We start from the raw sequence: 25,051 nt of genomic DNA, 5'->3' as shown, positions 1-25,051 counted from the left end.
TCACGATCTAGTCATAAGCACGGCGGAAAACAACCATTCTTTAAGCGACAGTTTATGTTCGAAAAAAATATACGTCTCTAAGATGATGAATTTCCGAGCTTATGTAAATGTGAATGGAGGCACGTCCTTTTCAAGCAGGAGCAGCTGTTACGCCGTGAAGTTCTCATACATTGCACTGACAATATGTCGGTTAGGATGACAACTCAGGCGAAAGATTTGCTTAGCCGTCAGGCGAACTATACCAGTCACCGTCCCATGTCGGCAGGACGTGCAAACTCAGTCTATCGGACAGCGGTTGAATGAACGGCGTTTCTTCACATCATTCGACACACCCAGATGTGAGTATGCAGGCCGTGCTCGCGTCTGCGTCGTTCGAAAAAACAGTAAACTCTTCTTGTAATTTCTCACATATGTACAAGTGTCGTATACCCGATGACTCAGCTAGATACACTTAGATGTTCAATAACAATATGTTTGTTATTACTCTTTGAAGTGATAGAATTTACCTTTGTACATTATGTGAGCGGTAGTCTTTATTCAAGGGCCATGCCACCTATAGGGCAAAACACGGTACTCCTTCAATTAGCTTAATTTTTTCATTGTTCTTCGCACAGCGTTATGGGAGAAGGCTGACACGGTGGCACTTTGGTTGCATACGAGGAGATTTGGGTTTCATCTACTCATATGTTTTTAGCATATTAGTTTATACGATTCGTCTTAGATTGATTCGGATGCCAGCTTTTGCGGAAATGATGTCGCTCGAAATATATCACAGTAACTGTGCCCTACTATGAACTAGTTGAAAAAAGACGTCATATAATATCCAATCCATTTCTAGATAGCGTACTGACCGCACAAGCATGTTGTTGTAAACCCTCTACTAGGCTTTTCAACAGGTCTGACGCTGTTGTAGAGGCGGAGCTGTCAGTAAACATACAGGTTATTTCAAATCTTATTTCACCAGGCTTTGCTTAATACGAGCAGAAAACCTGGTGCATTAATGATGATTGTGTACATTGGTGATTGAAGCTACTAACAGTACAAAATGAACATAACGATCACGACATATCTTAGCTATGCAGACACTCAAGTTATAACCCGTCTCCCCAAAATAATCCAAAACACCGATTAGTTAATTTCCCAAACTTGTTAATCCCTGTCTTTAAAAACTTATTTAGGTTTCATGTTCGAAAGGCTCACTGTTCTGCCCTGCAGCCTGTACTCGTTGTGCAAATAACAAAACTCGTAACAAACTGTCGTTTTTTTGTTAATTAATGGCTTATTCAGTCAGCTAATTTTCGACTGTGCCTAAAGCTATAGATTACGTTTATTAATTCAGTACCATGAGGGGATGCACCCAATATGTTTACAGCGTTTGATATAAAACTGACGCAAAACCTCAGAGAGCTTTTACACAGATTGACTTCGTGTGACTATTGCCATTTTGCATACTTGAATTTTCTGGTCAGAACGGATGACCAACGATAGCCTTGTAGAAACTATATAAGCCTTTTAACCCACTCATATGCCTGCTAGGAGAAATTGAGGTCTGCTGAGTATTAACAGCTCGGTACGACACTATGTGCTTTTTTCGTATCTGTTCCTTTCACCCTTTCGTTGAAACGCTACCACTCGCTTTTGTTAAATCTCAGCCGAACTATCGTCAGCCATGGACCTGTTTTGCGGCCGTCTCCTTGTATACGCCTTCAGTCTATCTCTTCCACTGGATCCTGTGTGTCAGCTTATGTCGCATGTATATATCCAATTATTTTTATGGAACATTATTTTCCGTAAAAAGACTAGCCGAGAAACGGATGCAAACATTGTTCCCCTGTTCTGCGTTACATTCGCATTAGAAATTAGTTATTGCTGCTTACGAAGTGAGTTAATCTTGCATACAGAATGACGGTCCTGTCGTGGCCCGATTTGCCTACGGCCTTTTTCCTTTGTGGTTTCTTTACCGACAACCTATGTTAGATCTCGGCTGATAAAAGCTCTTACAGCACAGTGTTTACGTTTCCAGGTTTATGTCAATTCCCTGTTTCAAAAATGCATTAAATTACCATACGACAAGGAATACTGGTGATCTTTCCAGGTTATTTGAATTCAAGTCTAGAATAGTTAAGGTATTTGTTACGCCACGAAAATTTTGTAAATGCTTAAACTTGAAAAGAAAATATTCGTTACGAAATCAGTATTATAATGCATTTATCGTATTTTCGTTAACATGGCGAAATGTTGATGAAAATTCAGTGCTGTTTTTGATATCTGTAAAGGTATAGGACTATTCAAGGCGAAATACAAAGTATTTTAATAAAAAATGCGCGCCGAATGACTGCATTATTATTATTATTTTTGTCCGGGGGCACTGTAGGGTTGGTCATTTGAACAGATACCTCCGCTTGTGTTAATTTCTAGCAATGCCAGTTACAAACAACAAATTTAGAGTTATACCAGAAAAACTAATTCATATATGCTTCAAATGTAAGTCCTAAAATGATTCGTGATCGAAATGGCTTCCGACAGAGTTGACTGAAGCTTCGCTGAAAGAATCCACCACTTTCGAGTTAAACACCTGTTATAGTCACGAGATATTGCCTTTTTCCCGGCGACCATGTAGGCCGAACCTGCTTAGGATCCTCAGGTCGTGGCTAGTTCAGACAAAAATGTGTTGGATGTTTAATCATAACCTTAGAATTTTCTTCGTTGCGCCAAACAAACTGTTCCGTTTTTTTTCTCAGTAATGCCAAAGCGAGCCGTTTTAAGTCGCGACTGAGAACCTACGTTTTTACAACAATTTTACTTACAATTGACAAATTGAAGTAAGTGTAAAAACCATTCAAGCAGCTTACTGCTTTGGTGGACAAACATGAATTAACACCCGTGTTTATGTGTACATGCAAGTGTACGTATATCACCTTGCTTGCTATCGTGCATCTGCATACGTATGTATATCTTTAGAATGTTTATCCCACTTACTTGGGTACATGAAAGTGTCTATAATTTCGAAATACTATTAGGCTAAATATAATACTATCCGACACTATTAAAAAAAGGTCATAACGATTGTCTTGCCAAAGGATTCAAGCGACTTTTAAAGCTACGAATATCTAAATCACGCTCCGTATCTTTGCAGTGCTTCCATTGCCCATGTCGCCTTGAAGAATTTAGTAATACAAATCAAAAATAGAAATAGGCGCACTTGCCCAATTGATTCTACTGACTGTATAGCGTTAGCGCACATTTTAACCCCATATGTTACACGAATCGTAGGATTCACTAGCCGTGCAGGAAAAACGTTCCTTACCATTTACGCAACTTGCAGATTTTAGATTTGTGGCATTGCTATATGCGTGTTTCAGTGGCTAATAGATGATAGGGAATAGCGGCAAACTCTTCGAGTTTGGCCAATGCTCTCATCTCGTGTGCTTAACATAACACAATTTGTATATGCATAAGTGGTATATGGCACTGCACGGTATTTTTGTTTGTCTTAATTCTACTATGATCTATCCACACTTGAAATGCGCTTGTAAATAAGCCAGATGGTATTCCTGTTGTATGATTTACTCTGAGGTTTGTTTTGTAGCCATGAGTGGCGTTTGAACCTGTATACAGTCAGACGCCAACTCTATGCGGTCCCTATTTAATCGCGTGTAGTAATAGCTAAATCAAATTGATTTTGCCGATGATACTACGACGAACGCCCGCGCACACCACTTTTTTTTTTTTTTTCTTTTTTTTTCTTGAAAAATTTTCTTGAAAATGGATGCACGATCTATATAACTATAGACTCAAAGGGACTTCTCAATTTTTTTTCGGTATAAGAAATTCGTACGATGATTGAATTCAGCATTTAACCTAAATACAGAAGAAGGCTATTCACTGTCCTTTTCGTTATTTAACAAACAACCGGTAATTTTCCATTTGTGTTTACTGCACGCCAGATTTGCGCAGATTGGGTTTAGCGTCTTCTCTCCGACACAGCCTAATCTCAGTGCTTTATGAGTCGATATCGATGATAAGTAAGTACCCGTAAAATGCTAGCTAAGCACGAGAAAACAACGCATCTTTAAATGTCAATTCAGTTCATCGAAAATATTAATAATCTGCTTCCATGCGTGCACTCTCATGCGTGTAGGAGACGTTCCCCAGAAAACGTCGTCGTGCATACATATCTAGTGACTTTAGACTGAAACAGAAAAGCAGAACCGCACCAGTTTCGTGTTTCAGTAGCTTGGCTTATTAGTTCAAGTTCAAATTTCATAAAACTTAACTTCATAATAGATTGAACAACTTAGTAGAATAGGACGGCCCGGCTCAGACTGCTATAGAAAACGTATTTTTGGTATAAATGAAACTTGCGATGCATCTGGTCTCATAGACGGCATACGACGGGAAGACAGCGTAGCTAAGGGTCGTGCAGTTATAATGTCAAACACAACAGACAACGTTTAGAATACGTGCATCGTTGTTTCACGAAATTGGACGCAAATACGATGTCTGAATTATATTTTGTAAATAATAACGGTTTACCTATTAGTATTATAGAACCGAATTAGTTATAGGACATCACCTGCATATGTACAATTGCTCTAAACTTATGATAGAATTAGATCATGATAAAATGTGCATTTTTTAGCATGCTTCTTGAACATCCCTGATGTACAGATGAACGTGAAGCGTCACATGCTCTAATAAACCTTCACTGGTATAAAATCGGAATTGTATGTAAAACTAGTGGCACGCTATTTACTCTTTCCTTAGTCTTTTCTAAGCTAAAATGCTAGCCATGGTTCTGTGCAGCTAAAAAATTTCCTGCTCATCTTTTGACCACTAAAGTGACGTTATCATTGCGCTTGCTCCCTCGTGTACATTGTTACTCACCGAGTCATCCAGTCACAGTACTAGGTTATAAAACATACCGTTATATTAATTCGCGCAGTTATTCGATGTCGGTTCCCGTTCCATCATGACCTATGCTATGCGCCACGCTATGCGTATGTTTTCTCCTCTCTTCCATTATGTGACATCAGTGTTCCACTTCTAGTACGACCGTTACCTCTCTGTTTCGAGGTGCTGTCACGATGAATGGAAAGCGAACGGAAGGAAGCCTTTCATTGAAGGGTGCACACATCAAGACCACTAACCGACTCTTCAATGCGTCGATCCCTTGCTCGTTCTTCCCCAAGGGACCGCATATGTGTTAGCCTTCTATAGCCCTGAGGTCGCTAATTGGTTGGTTAAGTGCTACCAGACATCGCAATTACATTCCATGGGAGCATTGGCGATCCGGACGGGAATTCTGTCGGCTGCAGCCGTGACCAGAACGTCAGTCCATTTCCTCATTTCAGCTGAGAAGACCCGGTGACCCGAAAGCTGTATTCCAGTGCACTCTAAGCGTAGCACCTATCAACAGATAGGCAAAAACCGACAGCCGTCGACGGTATAGACGCCGCACACAGATGATAAATCCTCTAGCACCTTATTCGCAAAGCTTAACCATTCCACGGTTCCCGATGTCCTCGGCCACGACATATTGCCTGCAGGCAGCGGATGGCGGAAACTAGTAATCCTATTCCAGCCGTCTCTGGCCTGCTTACCGAGTTTTCGTGCTTAGTCTTCAGACGCGTGCCTCCGTTGTAAATGATGAACATCTTACTTCCATCCCCCGTCTTTCCCACCTTTGACCTCTTCAAATCATATATATAAGAGCAAGTATGAAACTGTAGTAATAGAGCAAGTAATACAGTTATTACATTAACAAGACTAAGAGGCCAGGAAGAGTTGAAGACGTGAGTCCGTCGCCTTTTTGAAGGTCTAGATGCAAGTCTTCCTCTACGCCGAGCGTAGAGTCCTTCTCCTGGTGGTACCAACAGCTGGCAACCATGCTCTTCCTTCTTCTCGATAGACTCACTATATTGGACCCTAAGACACTGTCGTCGCCGCCGTTACTCCTTCGAGCCCTTCTCTTCTCGCTATCGCCACCGTTGAGTGGCGGGAACACTGGCTTCCTAGGACTCTCTGCCGATGTAAGTTGTTTGCTCTGTATGCCCAACCGTTAAGCGCACGTGTGTGGGTCTGAGTGCCTGTGATAAAGGAGAGTATCCTGTCGTTCACGTTACGCCAAATAGGCCACGTCAAATAGGCTACCAACCCGGAAAGCCGTTAGTTGATGTTCGAGAAAAGGACAATGACAGCGTCGACATCACTTCTTTGGCCAGCAGCAACACCGCCCTAGTACATTCGAAAACGAATGGGTTTGATGCTGAGAAAGCGTGGCCTAGTTGACTTCAGGTGCAATTGAGGTATCCAGGACTAAAGAATAGTTGAAATTAATAGGCAGGAAATGTGAAGGAGGTGACCAACTTCCGTATATCAGCCAACATTGCTCTTATGGTGGGAAAATTGCGAAAATTAGTTTGTTGCTAACGTTGTTAGGAGCTAAAGAAGGCCGAAGCTAGGGCGGGAAAAACTGTTTAGAGAGTAGGCAGCACTCTGTCGGCGAAACAGATTTTCGATGGGATCGAAGGACACTTTCTTGAGTGATATATCGATATATACATATATATATATATATATATATATATATAGGGTGAGATATCGCAGGGCGAAGCGGAATAATGCCAGACGTTTTTCTTACTGTTGCGCATTTCTAGCAATAATAGTAGATATGTGGAGCAAATCTGCCCCTGCTTGGCACAATTTTCTAACTTGCCAGAATGATACGTTCGCAAACGAAAAGGAAATAATAATTTTGAAAAATGTAACGATTATGGAGCGAACGAAATAAGCAGTACAAACGGTAAACTAACCTGTTTCTGATATATAATTATACTGTCATGTACAAAAAAGCAAAGCTTTAACATAATTTAATAGTGGAGATAGGAAAGCAACGATAACAATTTGATTATTTCTGAAACGGCTTGTATTTACTTTATATCGGGTATTTATTTTTTGGGCAAAGCGTTGCTTTAGAGAAGCCAAAATAATTTCTTGTTGAGGTATTCGAATTGTTTATGCAAAGCGTACCACGGCCATGAATTGTACTCTACCTCTGTATAGACACTGATCCTATAGAATTTAAGTCTGCTGTAGATGTAGTATCGAATGTTGTAAAAAGAGACCTATGCAATATGGTATTTAGGCGATCACCTATTCAGAACTTAGTCGGAGCCAAATTGTCTTATTTCATTTGGGTTACTAGCTTATAACTGCCTAAATCTCAAGTCATTGATGTTTATACTACAAACAGATACCAGGGTCACCTTGTGTGCAGCTACACTAAAACTTTGCTTTTTAGTCAATTGTACGAACGCTGACACCGGGGCAACCGCTATATTGTTGCATAGACGTTTCAAAGTATCCTAGTATAAAACAGCTAAAATGCTTAGTAAACAGTTGGCGTTGCTAATAGAGTACCGCCTTCATGGATACCGCTGCTCTTACGCGAACGTCAGTTGAATAAAGTTACTATAATATAATATAACAAATACAGGAAGTGAAACGATACACACCTCAATAAAGGAAAAGTGTAATACACACAATAGATCTACTTGACTCAAAACAACTGTGCAAGTTTATCAGCAAATATCGAAAACAGTAGATAAAGTAAATGCATATCATTTACAAAAGAAGGACAAATTAAATAGTGGAAGATATGTAGAACGCTATACCAGGATGCTGCCAAAGATTTTTTCAATACCAAATTACCATAATATGAGAACTTTTGTCTACTACTCATGCTTAATGTATTCTGTCCAAAATAGGGTACAAAGTCTCAGGCGGATGAACCAGTTAATAAAGCCATCACATCAACCCTCAGACAAAATCTCTCGATAACAATCCTTTCCAATGATAGAATCTACAGTGCATCGAGGAAACTCGATAAGAAAACACAAACACTTTTTATACTCACACGTATATAGACAAAACATAAATTTCTCAACGAATATGCACTGAAGAGTAAATATACACTTGCTCAAGTATACTCTATATATATTCAATCTATAAATCTAATCTTCCGCAAGCTGACAATGCAACTTGGTAGTTTAACGAACGATAGACTATAGGTTTTCATACGGCTTAATTCTGCAATTCGGAGAAATGTATTTGGCTCTTTTGGAGCTTCTTTCTATGCCCCTCATCATCTGCAGCACAGTACCCACTAGCCATTTACCAAAGAGAGCATACTGACTACCTACTGCTGGCGTCTGGTTACCTTTAGAAACCATGTACACGCAGGTCAAGCTTCATTGCTGGTTTGTCCTAGTTCTAGTCTTAATTTTCAATAGGAAAGAATGGAAACTTTTCAACCCCTGTCGTCACCGCCACCGCCGCCGCATGGAGCGGACGGGTGAGGTAGGGAAAGAGAAAAGTCTTCACTTCACGAGGGCCATTCTAGTTTGGCGATGCGGAAAAAGGAAGACAAACTTAACACCTGCTTGTGACCCGCATGCATCAACTGAGTTTAGTCATTCATCGCTACCTTCACACTTCTTCCGGTTTACGCATCTACGACGCTTTTTGAATATTTTATTGTTTCCATAAGCGTTAACGTTAGTAACGTCGGCAACAGTCACGGCTTCACTAAATGAAAATCACTGTCGTGATTCGTCGTCAATTTTTTTCACAGAGATTATGCCAAGGGTGGTTTTAAATACTGACGTGAGAAAAAGAACGATGAGAGGGAGCGCGAAAGGTTTACCTAGTTGACGAACACAGTCGAGAACATCCGTCTGATTTGCCCTAGTGTGAACAGGCAGCTAACACGGTGACGTGATTCCTTTAGCCAGTTGAGCTTCCTTTTAAGATGCCTATTGATACGGCGTCAGTTTTGTGACTTCCAAAAGAAGTAAGCGCTCCTATGGGCGATATAAAAACGAGCGATAAAACGACGACAAAAGATAAAACAATTGTCGAGCTATTCAGTATTTTGTGTATTACATTTGCTTGCGTCTTTTTTAATGCATAGAGTTTTAGTGGTAATCTTGCGTCGAATAACTAAATCCGTATCGTTTGTTTCTACGTCCCATATGAGGGGACTACCTACTACAAGTAGACGGCGTATACAATGTCACCTCAGTAGTCGTCACCTTTCGAGTTTTATAAACTCTTAAATTTGCGATAAACGCTATTTATGCATTGTCAAGCCCTGTAGATTTTGAGCTTCGCTATAAAAGCTCCTTTCCTATCAGGTCTATCAAATTAAATCTATCCTCATGTTTCGGCATCCTCTCAAAGACATCATATTTGCAGCTTTTTTTTTTCAATCTGTTACTATTTTTATCTTTTAGCAGAAAAATAAAAGTAGCTTAATCGAGGGGAGTACACCGCTTGTATTTATGCAGTGAAATTATACTCTACGTTTATTGTTTAATACACATATTTACATGCTTTTCACAGAAGTCCATGATAGCTAGTTTCGGAGAAATAACTGAACGTTGATTAGCTGTATTATATAGTGCTCAGCAAAGCTGAGTGTCCTACTTAATTTTTGACCCTAAACCTTATGTGTATGCGTCACTGGGTTTTTCCACTAGACCAATTCCAATACAACAGGCAGATCCATTGTTGTGTTCTATGTAGAACCAATTTCCCGTTTCGACCTAATCTATTGGAACGATATCATTCGAAGCAACTGTATCTCATTTTTCTAGTTAATTTCTCAATTAGTCCACCTTTTTGAATGAAAGGTGTATTAAATTGCATTTGTGCGACTAACAGTTCATTTTCTATATCTATTACCTGTGCAGTAATCTAAACGGTATTCTGATCTTTTCATTTTGTAAATAGATCTTCCTAATGTTTCTGGCTGTACGTGCTGTATGAACAAGTCCTCTGTATGGCCCGTTCGGTGAAAACACCAACGATTACACCCCCCTCCCTCTCCCCGGTAAAAGATCTAGGTGGATGCGGAAGTACTACGATTATCATATGCGACAGTAACTATTTGCCAACGCTACAATTCGAAGCAGTGACAGTCGCACGCCCATGGTTACTATGGCAACCCACTTGAAGCACCACGCATGCATCCGAGACCCATGTTGTTTCCATAAAAATAATGCGCATATATTTGTCTAAGACGAATATCAGCTTATGAATGTTACAATATCTATAGAGCTATTTTTGATGAAAATCATCGACTTTCTTTAATTCTTTTATTAATAAAAAATATTAATTAATAAAAACCAAAAAATAAGGAACTCGTAGATTTAGGAAGATAGAATATAGAAAAGGAAACTAAAGTACCAAAACTAAACAACAAAGCTTTCCTTTGAGGTATATGCACTCGTAATTATTCACATAGGTACGCATGTTTCTTCTTTTAGGAAAAAAAAAAGCTTTTCTTTTATCATGCATATAATAAGGAAGACTGGTCGTAATTTACTTCCCGGAAGTGAAGTCGTGTCATCGGTATCTTTCAACTCCTTCCATAAATACGATCGAAGCAATAAAGTTACGATTCGCTTTTAAAAAGGGACCTAGCAAATAATTCAAGCTAAATTTCGATTACCGGCTAAAATGGCTTCTTGAAGTAATAGTCGGTTTTCACTATTTTGGAATAATTCATCGTTCACAGAATGGTTAATGACATGCTTGACTTGAAAATCATTATTAATTCAACGTAAGCAAATCATTGAGGGTCTCAAAACTGAGGACAAAACAGAAGTATAACTGGGATCCTCAAGGTATACTTGAAAAAAGTGTATCTATCTTCTATTTCATCCCTTTAAAGAAATTTATCGGTACTCTGCTGGTTCTTATCGGGCTATTTTATTAGAATCAGTAATACTCCAGTCGCTTCACTCATGGTGGGCGTGTCTGTTGGTAATAGTAAGCCAATGGACGACTAGAAGGGGGCCGATGCTGCTGAAAGTTCTGTTGCGTTACGGCGGCCTAGATTAATCATACGCAAAACTACAGGTTGTCATGTTGAAACAATTGTGGTTATCATTGTAGCTTTACGTAGGTCTATTTCACTTGAGCGATGGTTATTATCTATGGACTATTCGTTGACAGGTTTATGTTAAGCCCAACGGTTTTCTCACTCTATGCCAGTAGCCACTATTTCGCGAAATCGGCATTCAGAGTGCCCTATGGCCGAAATAACTTATAAACAAGTTATTTCGGCCATAGGGGAATGCCGTCATTCCTCTCCTTTATGTTATATGAAAATCATGTTTTGTAAATATTACGTTATTTAATAGAACAGCGCTTTACGACCAGCTAAAAGCAGACTATTATGGATAGACAGGCATATACTGGTTAAGTTGGAACTACTGTGGTAGGCTGCTGAATTACATCGGGAATAATTCTTTACTGAGTCACGCTTACGACTTTTAGCGCCTAAAAGCCTTTTACAGAATGTGTCTGTGCCGCCAACATCAATATATCTCTGCATACGCTCGTGTAAATATTTAGTCCAGCGGCGGTGATCATCGATAGCCATAGGTAGATGTTACTAGGTAATAAATAACACGTAGACGTGTTATGACTGTGGTAAGCTAGGAACCCTTCAAACGTTGTAGGCTATAAAATCAGACTACACGCACATATATATAAATAAATATATATATGGCTATTCATTATGTAAGTCCTTTCGTTATAATAGCCGAAGGGATAGTTACTTAATCTAGTCTAGTTTTAAGATCTTTTCTTTCAATTAGATTTGCGTTTTTGTCTTTATTTACTAACCCAAGGGAAATGGAATAATGCAGGTTTTCATGGAATGAACGTATTTAATAAAGGAGTGCTTCACATAGCACTTTCTATGCGTTATTTCTATATAAATACGTATATGGAGCGATTACTAAACTTTTCAATATTTATAGTATAAAGTTACGACTCAGTTTGCCGGGCTACGAGTAGACTTACTTATTTATTTTGAGCGTGTATGCATCATCTTTAGTATGTTATGGTCATCCTTGGCAAAAACGAGCTATGTTGTAGCAGCTGCGGCGATCGTAGTTCTGGGTACCCTCTCTAGCTGGATTGCCGTACTAATACATATAAGTACATAGTATTTACAAAATGTTCAACTGCAGACGTTGTTAGTCGTGGGAATTGTCCTTGCATATATTTGATGCCATCAACATGAAGAACATTAACCAGAAGTTTCAGTGAATGAGTAACCTAATCTGAAATCGCTCATATTCATTTATAAGTAGCAGATAACTTAACATTGATAAACACCTGTACAGATGGTACTCTCTATAGCCATTTGCCGAATTGAAAGTGTGCACGTATTTTTATTTTACACTCAGCACTTCACGTTCGATCTGTTACATGTTCATAATACATGTATCTAGAAGAAGACAGGAATGAGTGTGTAGTGAACGATCTATCTTCTACTATATATAGATGATGTACAAGATTTCCAAGGAATGTTTCTGTAAACAAATCAAAAATTGTTCGTCTGCTTCTAAGTTATCGATTTGCTAGAATTTCAAAAGCCTGTTTTCGCGCCCGTCCCGCTACAGTTGTGCAGGTTGACAGTTTAATGCGTTTGCCATTGTCAGTTATGCGGAAAGGGCGTTGTAAATACTGCCCATTGCGGGAAGTGGGATAAGTCAAAGACCCAATCGCCGATCGTGTGAATTGCTATAAGTTCGATTGTAATGCATACCACGTTCATTACGAAGCCACAGCGTACCTGTCAGCCAGATGAGCAGAAGTAATAGAATGATAGTTCTGAGGATAACCAGTTTAAAGTTGATAACAAAGCTACTTTGCCAATACCGGGGATTTCTGTTGAACGAATGCGCGACTTACCAAAAAGAAATCTAGTATAGTTAAAGTAGCACTGGTACATTTTGATACAGACAGTCGCGTTGTACAACTAAACAACATATCTACATGCGTACTTAAAAACTAGATGGATGCCTCTTAAAGAGTTAGATCATCTATGTGTATAGGTAAATGTATCTGAATTATAGATGGACATGAAGAATACCATATCTGCCGTAGGGATACCAGAGTGTTCGTAGATAACGGCATTTGGCGGAGTGGCAACTGGAAGCATGAACGCAAACGATGAAGAAATTGCGACTGGCATCATCAGCTTGAGCGGATGAATACGCAGACTGGACGCCTGAAAATTAGAAACTAGTTTAAATTAACGAAGAGAAGATATACGTTACAGTGGTGGTCGATAAATTACGTGTCACCTCTGTTACTTGTACCTCACCTTTGTGGATGTAGTGGTCATAAGTGTTTTCCTATCTATACGCATAAAAAAATAGAAACTATATCAGCCTGTCCAGAAAAATATCGACAATTATTCAGCCAAGATTGAATATTCCTTTATATTTCAAAAATCTTAAAGTCATTATGCACCATTTACCTTCTACCATTTCTCTGATAATACCATAATTCCATCACTATAGGATTTATAGGGCAAAACCTGTGACAATTTACATTCCTCCATTGAAACTAAATCAACAGCATTAAGATAGTTCTGCGGAGAGCAGAACAGATGATAGCCTGGTAGCAAAGGATCTGGGCTACAGCCGGGGGGGATGCATTAAAGCTTCTCGCTCATTTTTGCCGGGCAGCTGAAGATGTATGTGGTGGAACATTGCTAAGGTCGCTTTTTCTGTTCACTAATTCGATTTTTTAAACGGTTTGTTTTAATTCTGTGAATTTAATCCTGAAACAGCCGTCTGGCCAGCCGGCAGCAACTTAAAATGCACGATTCCTTTACAATTCTACCAAACACTTAGCATGACCTTTTCTGGCATCAGTTTGGGTTTTACCACAGATCGCAGAGCAGATTTTGTTTCGTTTTTTTTTTTATCTGCACTTTACTTTAGCACATAATCCAATTTTTCGTCCTCCCAACTCAATTAGTTTAAAAAATGACTCGATTTTTTATGCTTCTAAAAAGAGTAAACTCTGCCTCAAAGAATTTAAAACTGCTTCGTAATCGATCTTTAGTCTGTTGGCGATATCATGGCTATTTGCAACTTTTTCCATAATTTAATTAATTTTTCCGTAATTCGTCGGCCATTACGAGAAGCGCATCGAAATTTTGAAAATCGAAGGGCCATTTCTTCCGATAAAGCATCCTTACCATAGAGGGAACATTTTTTTTATTGGCCTGAGCCGCTTTTGTCTAATAACAAAGTTGTAGAATAAAACAATTATTTACAGGCGTTTCACAAAATTTCAAGTCAAAATATAGGGTTTGTTATTGCCAAATGTCAACTTCCAAATGAGACTGACGCTGACCCAACGGGACTTTTATCACCTGCGACTTGAGGCCTTAAAGCCATCTTGGTCAATACATTTTCGACAAACCAATATAGTAGTCTGTGTTTAAACAGCATTTACAAAGTTTTGTTCAAAAGATGTATGCACTCATGTATTTTTAACATGAAATTTTCTTCTATTCTGTACCTTTTATATTGTACAGTGTATACTTTGTCTTTTCTTTGTGACTTCTTATTATGCACTATGAAGTGTTCATATCGTCAGCGTGCATTCGGCAAGTCTGGTCTCGCCTCATTCTGACCCGAGTTCCTACATGTCTGATTGTGGGCCAGAAGAAAACCGAGAAAGATCCTTTTTTGCTACCACGATGCAGCGGCGTAAGTTCATAGAACCTACACATTATATAGCACAGTTATTAATCATCAGATCAATATCCAGTTTTGGGGCACGGAACATTACCAGGCAAAATAGGCTAAATTGGCTATTGGCTGATTTGGAAACCAACTACTAAATTACTGACTTTTAGCACCAGAGAACGCGGTAGCATTACATTTGGGTTTATGTTGATTCATCTCACTTGACCCGTTCTCACCTGTCTATCTAGCGAGTCTATCTTCGTGCTTTTGTATAAAACACAAGTTGTTTAAGGCTTAAATAAATAAGTCTCTAGTTTATTTTGTTGGGTATTACACGAAATTGTGACTGTTGTTTTATGTGATATACAAATGCGTAGTTTTATATATGCAGTTTACCTATCAACTGCTCTTTTTAACATCATTCAGACAAGTTTTACAAGTACAAATAGCATCCACCAAAGATCTCCGCCAAAGGTAGATGAACTAAAATATTCATAGACTGTACCCCAGTACGTGACAGAATATCATAGCATTTCCAATTGCCATAAAAATAGCTGTAGTAGGGCAATTTTCTAGTAATATATAGGACAGTTAGCTTAGGACCAGTTCGAGTAATGTCAACAAGTTAAAGCGTCGATTTTGTAGGAACGCACAAAATAACCTTATCTAGTACCATTTTCGTTTTTGTTCTATTTCAAAGTAGAGAACCTTTGTAAATCAGGCGGAATGTTCCAGATCCAAAAATTATACAGCGTTTATAATAAGTACACATCTAGGCAGAAGTGAATTGTTCATAGTTTTAGTCTAGCCATAGTTTCCTTTACTAATTGGCTGGCTTTGAACCTGAATATCCCTTTCAAGGTAAAGAAAATCGAAAAAAAAACCGGTAGGAATAGCATTCGTTCTAATTTCGTATCTAATTTATTTTTCTCACACATTCACTACAAGGAACGAACTGCCTGCAAACGATCAGACATAGTTAAAAAAAAAATCGAAAACGTTCTCCAAATAAAGCAAATGGGCCGAGTGTCTAAACAGAACAAATCCCAATATGCCGGTTAATAACAAACCAGCCATTAAAAACGCTGCTGATATTGCCCTAATCCTGACTCCATTAGCTTCAATATACTATTTACGATACGCGTGTTCAAAAACACTGGATATGTTAAGTGGGATTCTCTCATAATGATGTAGCTGGTGAAAAGTAGCAGCAAAACTACTTTTAGGCTTTTTTTTTTTTGACAAATAGGTGTAATGTAGAGGCAATATAAAAATATTAACAACATCGTCTTCAAAAGAGTTTAATATAACGTTTCACGAAGTAGACAGGTTTTTCGTTAGGATCTATCTCTTTTCATGTTTCGAAGTATACCTTAAAATGCGTAATGTCTTACGCTATTTGAAGCGGCTTTGCTTTCATTTAGTATTACAATAATATTCAGAGCATCAGCCAACGGGTTTAGGAAGTAGCGGTAACGAAATATATCAAAGTACTAGTTATTCAACTTCGTCGACATATCTGCATACTACGTAATAAAAATACTGCACGGACACTAAAAAGGTAAAAGGTAAGAAGCCGGTGTAAGCTACAGAAACACTGAAACCCTTTTTGCTCTTTAGTTTCTCTAATTATGGACGCTTTTAGTGGGAGGTTTTCGATTTCTTTGTGTTTATTTTGATCAGCAGATCGATATTTCGTGATAGTCGTGGTCTTGTTCGACGGGCCTACCGCCAATCATTGGTCTTAGTTTGTCAGACACTAGCTTTCTAACCGTATACGTAATTACAGGTTGAACGTACCTATTTTTGCAGGGAAATTCGGTGTATGAGCAGGCATAGCTCGTAAGGCATATAAATGTTCTGGACGCGGACATGCAGAACCAACTACTAATTCTAGGAACTAATATGACCACGCTTCGAAGTCATGTTAAGTGTGTGTGGACAGCGGATAACGCACGATCTTCATTCCGTAACATAATCCTCTCTTGCTGTCGCACCTCAATTGTTGACATAGGCAAGTACTAAATATGAACTAAGTCACGATTGTACGACTGAATACATGCACACAGCTTACTGTAGCAAATTCCTCCCCTCATCGAAAGTTCGTCCTAATTAGAAAATAACGATGCAGAGCCGTTTCTTTAGACAAGGAAACAATCACTGGTCGCCGTTAGTTTATTTCATAATTGTTATACGGCAATAGCTGCTACCGTGTTTGTCACAGTGTTGACCAAGTAGAGCTTCGGAGTTGACCGCTCATCCCTATCTACCCATTCAACCATTGCAATTGCTCTTAACGTTATTGGATAGCCAACACTTTAATCAGGCACGTAACGACACTGTTTCCAACAACGACTTTGTAGACGAGATTGAGTGTATTTCATTTAAGCGGGCCTGAAAGCGGAGGGCGTCTCAATGTAAAGTTCCATAGGTGGATGCAGTCTTACCAAATAAGCTGTAATAGGCAGTAGCAGCGATGCCGTCGCCGAATTTGAGCAGAGTTCGGTGATGAAAGCTGTTCCTACTGTGAGTATTACCACAAGAACAAACGGCGGAAGTCCCTCCAGCTGAGCGATACTTTGTCCCAGCAAACGAGAAAGGCCGGATTTCTGTCAGAACAACATTAATCGTACTTATGTATGTGTGCCCATCAATAACACAAACATTTATGGACAGAGCGTTAACGCTCCGGATAGATTTATATGGCGCGGTTCATATCTCGATGTAGTACAAACTGTTTGTTTTATTTTGTTGTACAAAGTTTTTTTTTTATAACTGAATTTTTTTTTACGTTCAAGTGTAAATATCATCTCGTTCAGCCTCAGCTTTTCCGTACACAATGTTGTCTCGTTAGTGAAAGTCTATCCATAGAAAATTACATACCTTAAAGATAAAACGAATAACATTTTCGTTTTATATATTAGAATACCAACCTCTGCTGCAGAGGCCATCGAAAAACTAGCACCCATTAGCAATAGCACGCCCCATGGAATGTATCCCTGAACAAATTTCCAGTCGAGGAGAGCGGGCCCGGTGAAGTGGTTACGAGGATCGGATGGGATGAGGAACATCAGAACGGTAATACCGATTGCAGGCGTAGCGTCCTTGATTATGCTGGGCCATACGAAGGAGAAAAGATCATTGACGTAGAAATAAAAGTTGATGAGCTGATTAGGTTACGTTAGCAGACTCAAGAAAACTCTCGTAAACATTCGTATCAAATTGAGAGCAGAGTGTCTACTCCGTATTTCATTATAACCTAGCTTTCTTTACCAGCGTCCCAGTAGTTCGCTGATTGTTTACGTATTCAATGGTTAAGTGGGGCCCACAGTCGGGAGGCTACGACGTTTTCACCTATCGATAAACAGTTTGTCGTACATCTAGTACATGTTCGTAGTTGATTTGGGTTTTATACCGGCATTCATAATACACTAGATATGCTCTCGCCGTACCGGTATATAATGTACTCAGTAATACTACGTGTCCGTGAAGTGTCGCTGCGTTACCATGGCACCCTTGTGCAACACGCTCTATAGTCAGGTTGTACGAACAGTATCCTAATGTCGTTGTCTCCGCAGGTACAATTGATGGAGCATCAGTGAAGGAACTAGTCACTTTCGGAATACAATGAAGATGACATAAGTCTTCCCTCTAGAGCAGCATATTTCAGAATAAAGCTGGGCCAACTTGTATGTACTCTGTACACCCGTATGTGCATGAATATTATCACTCTATGAGAAGGAACTTAATTGGACAAACTTTTCCTAGCATTTGCTGAATGGTGGAGGTGCACACATTTCAGGTTGTTACACGTACACACAACGACTGAACCTCGATAGTGCGAATGACTTCTTTATTTTACTGTCCTTAGCTTAACAGAATCATATCACAAAAAAACAATATGAACCATCTGGTGTTTAGAGCAAATGCTCAAAAAGTAAAAAATGCAGGATCAATGGGTGACGACACAGCTGAGCCGCATGATTTCTGTAAATCCGGCTATAGTATTTAAGCTACAGAATCTGTTTTTATTAGATCAACACGTACATCGAGCAACGTATTGAAGATTCCCGTGTGCCGATCCGACGGTTTTACCGACTAGGTGCTACGGCAGAGCCCATAAACTTATTTTGTGATTTATGTAACACCTCACAAAAATTAGCACTCCGTTCCGCAAGAACCACTGACCGCTGTAAATAGAAGTTTATTAAACTAGAAAAAAAAAAAAAAAAAAAAAAAAAAAGCTATTCGGTAGCAGTTGACCGAAATCGCTCTAAAAAAAACAACTGTTTTCTAGCTATTCAGCTGGCAACTGTTTGCGAAATTTGTTTTTGAGCCACACTGATTTCACCAATGAGAATTTCGGGTTTTAAACAAACGAGCCAGCCGGGAAGTCTGGCTTTCTTTCACTAAACGAAACATAAGAATTGCGAACGCCGAATGTGTTGTGCGACCCTCAAATAATAGTTCGGCTGACCTTTGTAGGTAGCAACCGACGCTTATTAGATAAGCGTGCACGTAACGCTACGTACAAATAGGCTTTGCCACTAATGAATAACAGACGTGGTTTGTTCACTTCGATTACTGTCACGACGTTCGTCTGTCAGGCCTCGTCGTTGATCTTTATATTCACTTGCCAAAATGAGCATTGCTAAACTATCCGGTGCCACTTCGAGGCTGGCTCTATTTGACGAGATCGCTATACTCTTGGCCAAATGTTCTCTTAAATGCCCATCTGATACGATGACAAGTTCGTAATAACTTATGAATGATTATAACTAATAAGAAGCTATTGCTTGAATGACAACTGTTTCTTGAGGCGTTCATCTGGTTATTTTTTTTTTTTGCTTCGATTATTGATTGTCATCCGTCAATCTATAATAACAGTAGCTGAAGCTGATGGTATCGCCTGCTGTTCCCAATATGTGCGGGACATGTATCTCGAAGACTTGCATTATCGAATATTGTCAAATGCACGCGCGAGCTCACCCTGTCAGTTCACTGCTTAGCTGCTATGCAGTGTATGGAATCAATGATTCTTTTGTCCCCCTTCGATATCTACAGCTGTGAGGGTCGACCAACACATAGCACGATGCCTCCGAGGTCATTGTGTCTTGGCAACAAGGGTAATTTCGTCATCATCTAAATAGTATACCCATTCTTCTCTATATAGAATCGCCCTATATGAGCCTTTAAGTAAACACCTGTGAACGCATCCTGCCGCGCGAATTTGTATGCACCGCTAGAGGCACTGTGGCGTCCGTACGGATTCGTTATCTACGCTTGTTAACGTAACGCAGTGTATAATTGCAGTTCAAACAGTTGTAGATCACGGCTATCGGCGGTATTATCATATCGTCGATGTATAGCAGCGTTAAACTTTTTAAAATTGACGCTTGCACGGCTTATTGCTTTCACTACATCGTTCCGGCGTACGCATATGAATCATTGTGCCGATGGCAACACTATGCACGAACAAATCTTTTGGGATTTCAATAAAGATCATTAGATCGATGAATATCTTTTATGGCGCAAACTTCATCAGCTTCATTTGAGAAGATAGTCATGTGTTCGTATGGTATGGCACGTTTCTGAAAACCGACCTAATAATGCCTTCAGTTTCACGCCAGGTCGCGTTAGAAGATTAAAGTGATTCTCATGGTATTTTTTTTTTGTGTACCGAAAGCCTTACCGCCAGTAAGTTAAGAGGCAGAATTTTAATACAGAGTATTTCGCTGTGAAAAACCATTGAAGTGGCAGAATATAGCCACTGATCGATGCTATAGAGTATAAAAGACAAGATTATGCTGTTAGTGCAAATCCTTGATATCATTTGGGATTCTTGCGCAGTAAAAAGGAAGGACTACGTCGCGCTAGTGGGTATCGAGCGACTCCTATAGTATACGCACCCGTTGACGTCTATGGCTTTGCGGTTCACTTCGACTTATGGTTATTACTGTTGTTCTAGGTAGCATTTGTTTATTGCCGCTGTTAAAGCATCTGTCGGATCTGATTCGGACTATACGCTTAGGGAGTTCTCCGTGGAACGGTGCACACATGAGGAAATGTGTGGGACCCCGTTTCGTTTTGCCGAGCGGATCAGACAGAAGAAATCATTACAATTCGCTGCTTTAACGTATTTGACATAAGGGCTGGTAAATTTTTTCTCTGCTATCGCGTACCGATAAATCCGTTCTGGATTTTATTGATTTTAATAATTACCGGAAAGGTAAGATGCAACGGCTAATTCGTTTTGACTAACTGATAAATGTGCGGACCAACATCGGTACGGACCTACCGGAGCATTCTGCGTTAAGGTTGTGACTCGTCCTATACACTCGGACGTGGACATTGTGCGTTTGAAGAATGTGAAAAGGAAGTGTATAGCTTTTCACCTGGCCTTTAATTCATTTATCGGTGTGCCTATCTGTCTGATGCGGCTTCACCTGGAAGTCCATCGTATGCGCGGACTGTTGCGCTTTTAAAAAAAAGTATATTCATGAACTCATGGCTAGTTTCGCAGGCCAATTTTTAGGAAATCATACTGAAATTGATCCATTTGTTAGAAGCCAAGAAAGTTCACTAAATATCCTAGCAAATCATTTGCAATCATATAGTTGAACTCGATCGGTAGAATAACTCCATTCCATTCATTTTAACAAATCCTTTCCTACAGCATTGAGCAATTCCTTTTAGAAAGCTGATTACTATATTGTCACACTGGCTTATCTTAAGATCGCAGCATGGTACGCTACGCTAGATTGGCAAGCCTGACAACGTTGTTCATACCGTCTTGGTGAATTAGCTGCCACATCACCGTTGTGGTACCCATCTTGGATTTGGTAGTGTAATTACACATCCCAGATTTCTTCCGGACCCCAAATTTCGAGAGAAGCCCGAGCCTTTATGTAAGCCTTCGTGTTTGTTGCTTAATGAGATGACCGGAGTAGCTTTTCTCACTTCGTCTGCTCAAGGATCTATGGAAAACTTATGGTTTCCGGGAGAGGTTGAATTTGTGGGATTTGTTGGCTGGCAAGTATATTCCATTTGGATCTGTTAACTCGTATAAAAATAATAAGTACAGTCTAAAAGTTGTTTCGGTTCGTAAAAAAAAAACCTCTGCAAGTCTCCTCTGTCAAAAATCTTTCATTGAGTATTTTTGCTAAGATACTTTTGCGGCAACGTATCGAGCTGGCTCACTTTAACGTTCTCACAACTGTCTGCACAGCGTGGTCTGAAGCTGTTCATGAAGTTCACTTGAATAAAGTTATCAGTAGCTACTTAATCGTCCAGTAGGTCGTTGTGAGTTCACTTGCTCGAGTAATAACTTTTCTTTGGGTTCCAGGTACCATTTGGCTACTCCGAATTTCATCGAGTCGACTTTCTGGGACAATATTACTTTCTGGGAAAGCAATATTGTTAGACTAACATAATTTGGTGATTAAAAAACGTCTGCAAAAGGCAGCTATTATCAAAAGGCCTAATGGATTTACATATGAATTTAGAATAAAAAAGCAGTAAATCGATCGAAAGCTTAATTGTTCCTGCAGGAACGTATCGTCCTACAAATAGCTTGCGTAGCCACGTAGACTATTTCCTTACAATGGTCAATTAAAATCGTAATTCTTTGAGGCTACATCGGCAATTTGGGACGGAACCACGTTGAATAGCTTTAATCGTAATATTGGTCTTCGTAAAATTGATGACTTCCATTATCTTTAATAAAAGAATATACATTTAAGAAAGGTTAAGGTATTTGAGACGAAGTACACCCTACGGATCCCTGCAGTGGAAAACAAAAATCATTATTTAACACTAATAGGTAATCCTACATTTTCATACCATCCTTACTCTCAATGCGTTTTCTAACTATCGAACGCTGCAATAAGCAGCCATTAACAACTAGTAACAAAACTGTCGAAGGTTCTGCAGAAATAAGACACAGCTTTTAGGATCGGTTTAACGTCGATACCGCTCATAAGGTTGCCTAAACAGTACGCTGAACAGCCACTTTTACTAGAATTAATAAAAAGTAATTTCTATGAATCACTTCAAAGCTGAAGTATCTATCATGTCCCCTTCAAAGCTGCATTAACATTGAACACGTTAATTAATGAAAAGTGATAATCCGGTGGAAATGCAAGCCCTTCAGTGAACACTCTATCTTTGACATTGGCAACAATAGCTATCATCCTATACTAATATGTATAATAAGGTATCTTAACAAACAAACCTGGGCGGTATGGCTTGCTGAGGAAAAATTGCAACGATCATCAGCGCAAGTCAAGTTATACTGCTTAGATGTCAAAAGCGTTCTTGCCCTAAACAATCATGGAATAATTGAGCTTTGACCAATGCAACTGATGATCAGAACTCCGGTAGGTACAACTTTCTAAGATAAACATTTGTGTAAACAACTGAATTCATTTAAACATCATTATTTGCTAGCCAGATATTTGCAGTAGGATCATTTTATGTTTTTCATTTCATGGAAACCGGCACACATCGGAATGGGTTTCATAGAGCATACAGTAAGACGTTTTACTATGGTGCGCCTCCATAGTTTTTTTCAAGTGATCAGTAGTTTATACGTAGAGAGCAACAACTATACGAAACTGGCATACGACTGAAGGGCTAAACTTGAAGCTTTGCTTACCCTGAAAGCCATTCTTTGGAAATATAAACGTCCTCGCAGTGTCTATTTTATAACGAATAGGTGATAAGACAGCGAAAATGTCATATAGTATCTCAATTGTAGCTTATTGCATAGGTAGTAACGACCTTCGTTACATATAACCACTTTCCCTTAAACTCACTGCTTTTATCGTACCGTGCATGCATGCGTGCGTGCGTTCATCTTCTATTAGAAGGGACTCTTTATATTAGAAAAGTATCTTTGAGGCAAAACCGGACAGCTACCATAAGAAAGTGAGTGCTCGAAAAATGAGCTATAACCTATAATGGTCCGATATTCTTGCGTATGACGAACACCCATCGAGATTATATAGTCTTTTGTTGCTTGAAATGAATGGCCTACGTTTCAAAGTATTTCAAAAAAAAAAAACAAAACTTTCAATAACTTGTGGTCCGCGAGGACTCAAAAAATGGAACAACATTTGATTGTTTCAACTTGCAACGTACAAATTAGCAATCGATCTTAAAGCGAATATTTGCCACCAATTAAATAGTTTAGATAAACCTCCACAGTTAGTATTTCCTAGTCATCATTCGCACATTTGTGCACTTTGATAATATTGGACCAAAAAAATATTCTCTCAGTTATTAGGCCTGGCATGTTTGAACAGGATGTCAATATAAAAACCATCCAAAATCAAAGAAGTGATTGTTGAAAATTGACTGCGTGGTTCAAACCCAGATTCGAAGCCGCGATGGGAGCGAATGTCGGCCACGTTTTACAAACCCTCCGGTAAGGGACGTTACTGTTGGCACGTGGGGCTCTGCTATGCAAATAGTTGTGCATATCTGGGTGCGGCTTATGAATAAGTAATATCCAGTTTGTTTCAGTTTATCCCGAAGGCATCGTGTGCCACTTGTAAGTACTAAAAGGCGGCTCGCCAAATTTAAAAATGGCATCTTACACGAAGGGAGCATACTTCGACCCCGTAAGGTGTTTCTACAAAAATCAGGGAAGAAACGAATGACCTCTCTAGATAGATAGATCTCAAGTCAAGAAAGTCATAATTCGCCGTTGACGTATTAAAAAATATTTGATCAAAATAAGAAACAAGCTGACAAATAGTTTGGCAAGGTTTCATATATGGCTGAACTGTACGGCGTACATATAATGCGGGAATAAGCGCGGCCTGTAACAAAAAAGTCCTGATAGATACCATTGTCAAAAGACAATCATCAATTTGTATAGCTACACATTGCAAAGACCGCTTTGCAAGGCTTTGAGAAGGTCCTGATGTATGATTTAGATCTTGCGCCAACAAATTTTTTTCCCATTATTGACATATATATATATATATATATTTCTTTTTTTTTAAATTAAAAAAAACATATATATATATATGTTTTTTTTTAATTTAAAAAAAAAAGAAATATATATATATATATAGATAACATAAAAATAACGACTCTACACCGATACCTATTTAGTTCTGCGTAATGATCGTCTTATACGATACTTTCCAAGAATAGGAAATAGACCTTCCTATTAGAGCAAATTTAAACTAATATATGCAGACCAAATAAGATGCACAGTGTTAGCATAATAATCGTAATAATAGAAACTTACTTGCCATGTGGAATTAGTTGAGACCATCCAGGCATAAATCGTGGATTACGAAAGAACCAAATCAGAACGAGCAACCCAAACAAGACCACGACGGCGTATTCTCGAAAGGACATAGGGCCTAAATCCCGATATCGTCGGCGGATCATCTCTAAAACATCCTCGTAGCTCGATTCTGAGTCGGTACGTTTCTTGTACCTACGAATTTAATGGAGGAAGGCCC

General features: G+C 39.1%; 1 protein-coding gene and 1 long non-coding RNA gene across 16 annotated transcripts in view; one reads left to right on the top strand and one right to left on the bottom strand.

Annotated features, from left to right (window-relative positions):
- Positions 1-24,985, top strand: LOC147755300 (uncharacterized). 4 transcript variants are annotated; one of them, XR_015329471.1, is made up of 3 exons: positions 1-338; positions 16,383-16,584; positions 24,849-24,985. It is a non-coding gene; the product is annotated as an uncharacterized LOC147755300 (long non-coding RNA). The 4 variants fall into 4 exon arrangements; XR_015329468.1 differs by lacking the exon at positions 1-338 and adding an exon at positions 2,633-2,822; XR_015329472.1 differs by lacking the exon at positions 1-338 and adding an exon at positions 2,846-2,945.
- Positions 11,853-25,051, bottom strand: part of LOC111251694 (Na(+)/citrate cotransporter-like) — a 35,323-nt gene continuing 22,124 nt past the window's right edge. For 11 of the 12 annotated variants that reach the window (XM_086991741.1, XM_086991745.1, XM_086991739.1 and 8 more), the window contains 5 exons: positions 24,832-25,026; positions 17,504-17,684; positions 17,018-17,179; positions 12,956-13,093; positions 11,853-12,655 (listed from right to left, as the gene is read on the bottom strand). In XM_086991741.1, the coding sequence (XP_086847867.1) occupies positions 12,518-12,655; positions 12,956-13,093; positions 17,018-17,179; positions 17,504-17,684; positions 24,832-25,026 (814 nt within the window). In that variant the 3' untranslated portion in view covers positions 11,853-12,517. Of the gene's footprint in view, positions 12,656-12,955; positions 13,108-17,017; positions 17,180-17,503; positions 17,685-24,831; positions 25,027-25,051 lie in introns of all 12 variants that reach the window. The other variant, XR_015329467.1, reaches the window with a different exon arrangement.

This window comes from Varroa destructor, unplaced genomic scaffold (assembly GCF_002443255.2).
Source record: "Varroa destructor unplaced genomic scaffold, Vdes_3.0 BEIS01000005.1, whole genome shotgun sequence".
In the NCBI taxonomy this organism is placed as follows: domain Eukaryota; kingdom Metazoa; phylum Arthropoda; class Arachnida; order Mesostigmata; family Varroidae; genus Varroa; species Varroa destructor.
The sequence above is the reverse complement of the archived record's forward strand: the minus strand, read 5'-3'. Positions and strand labels throughout refer to the sequence as shown.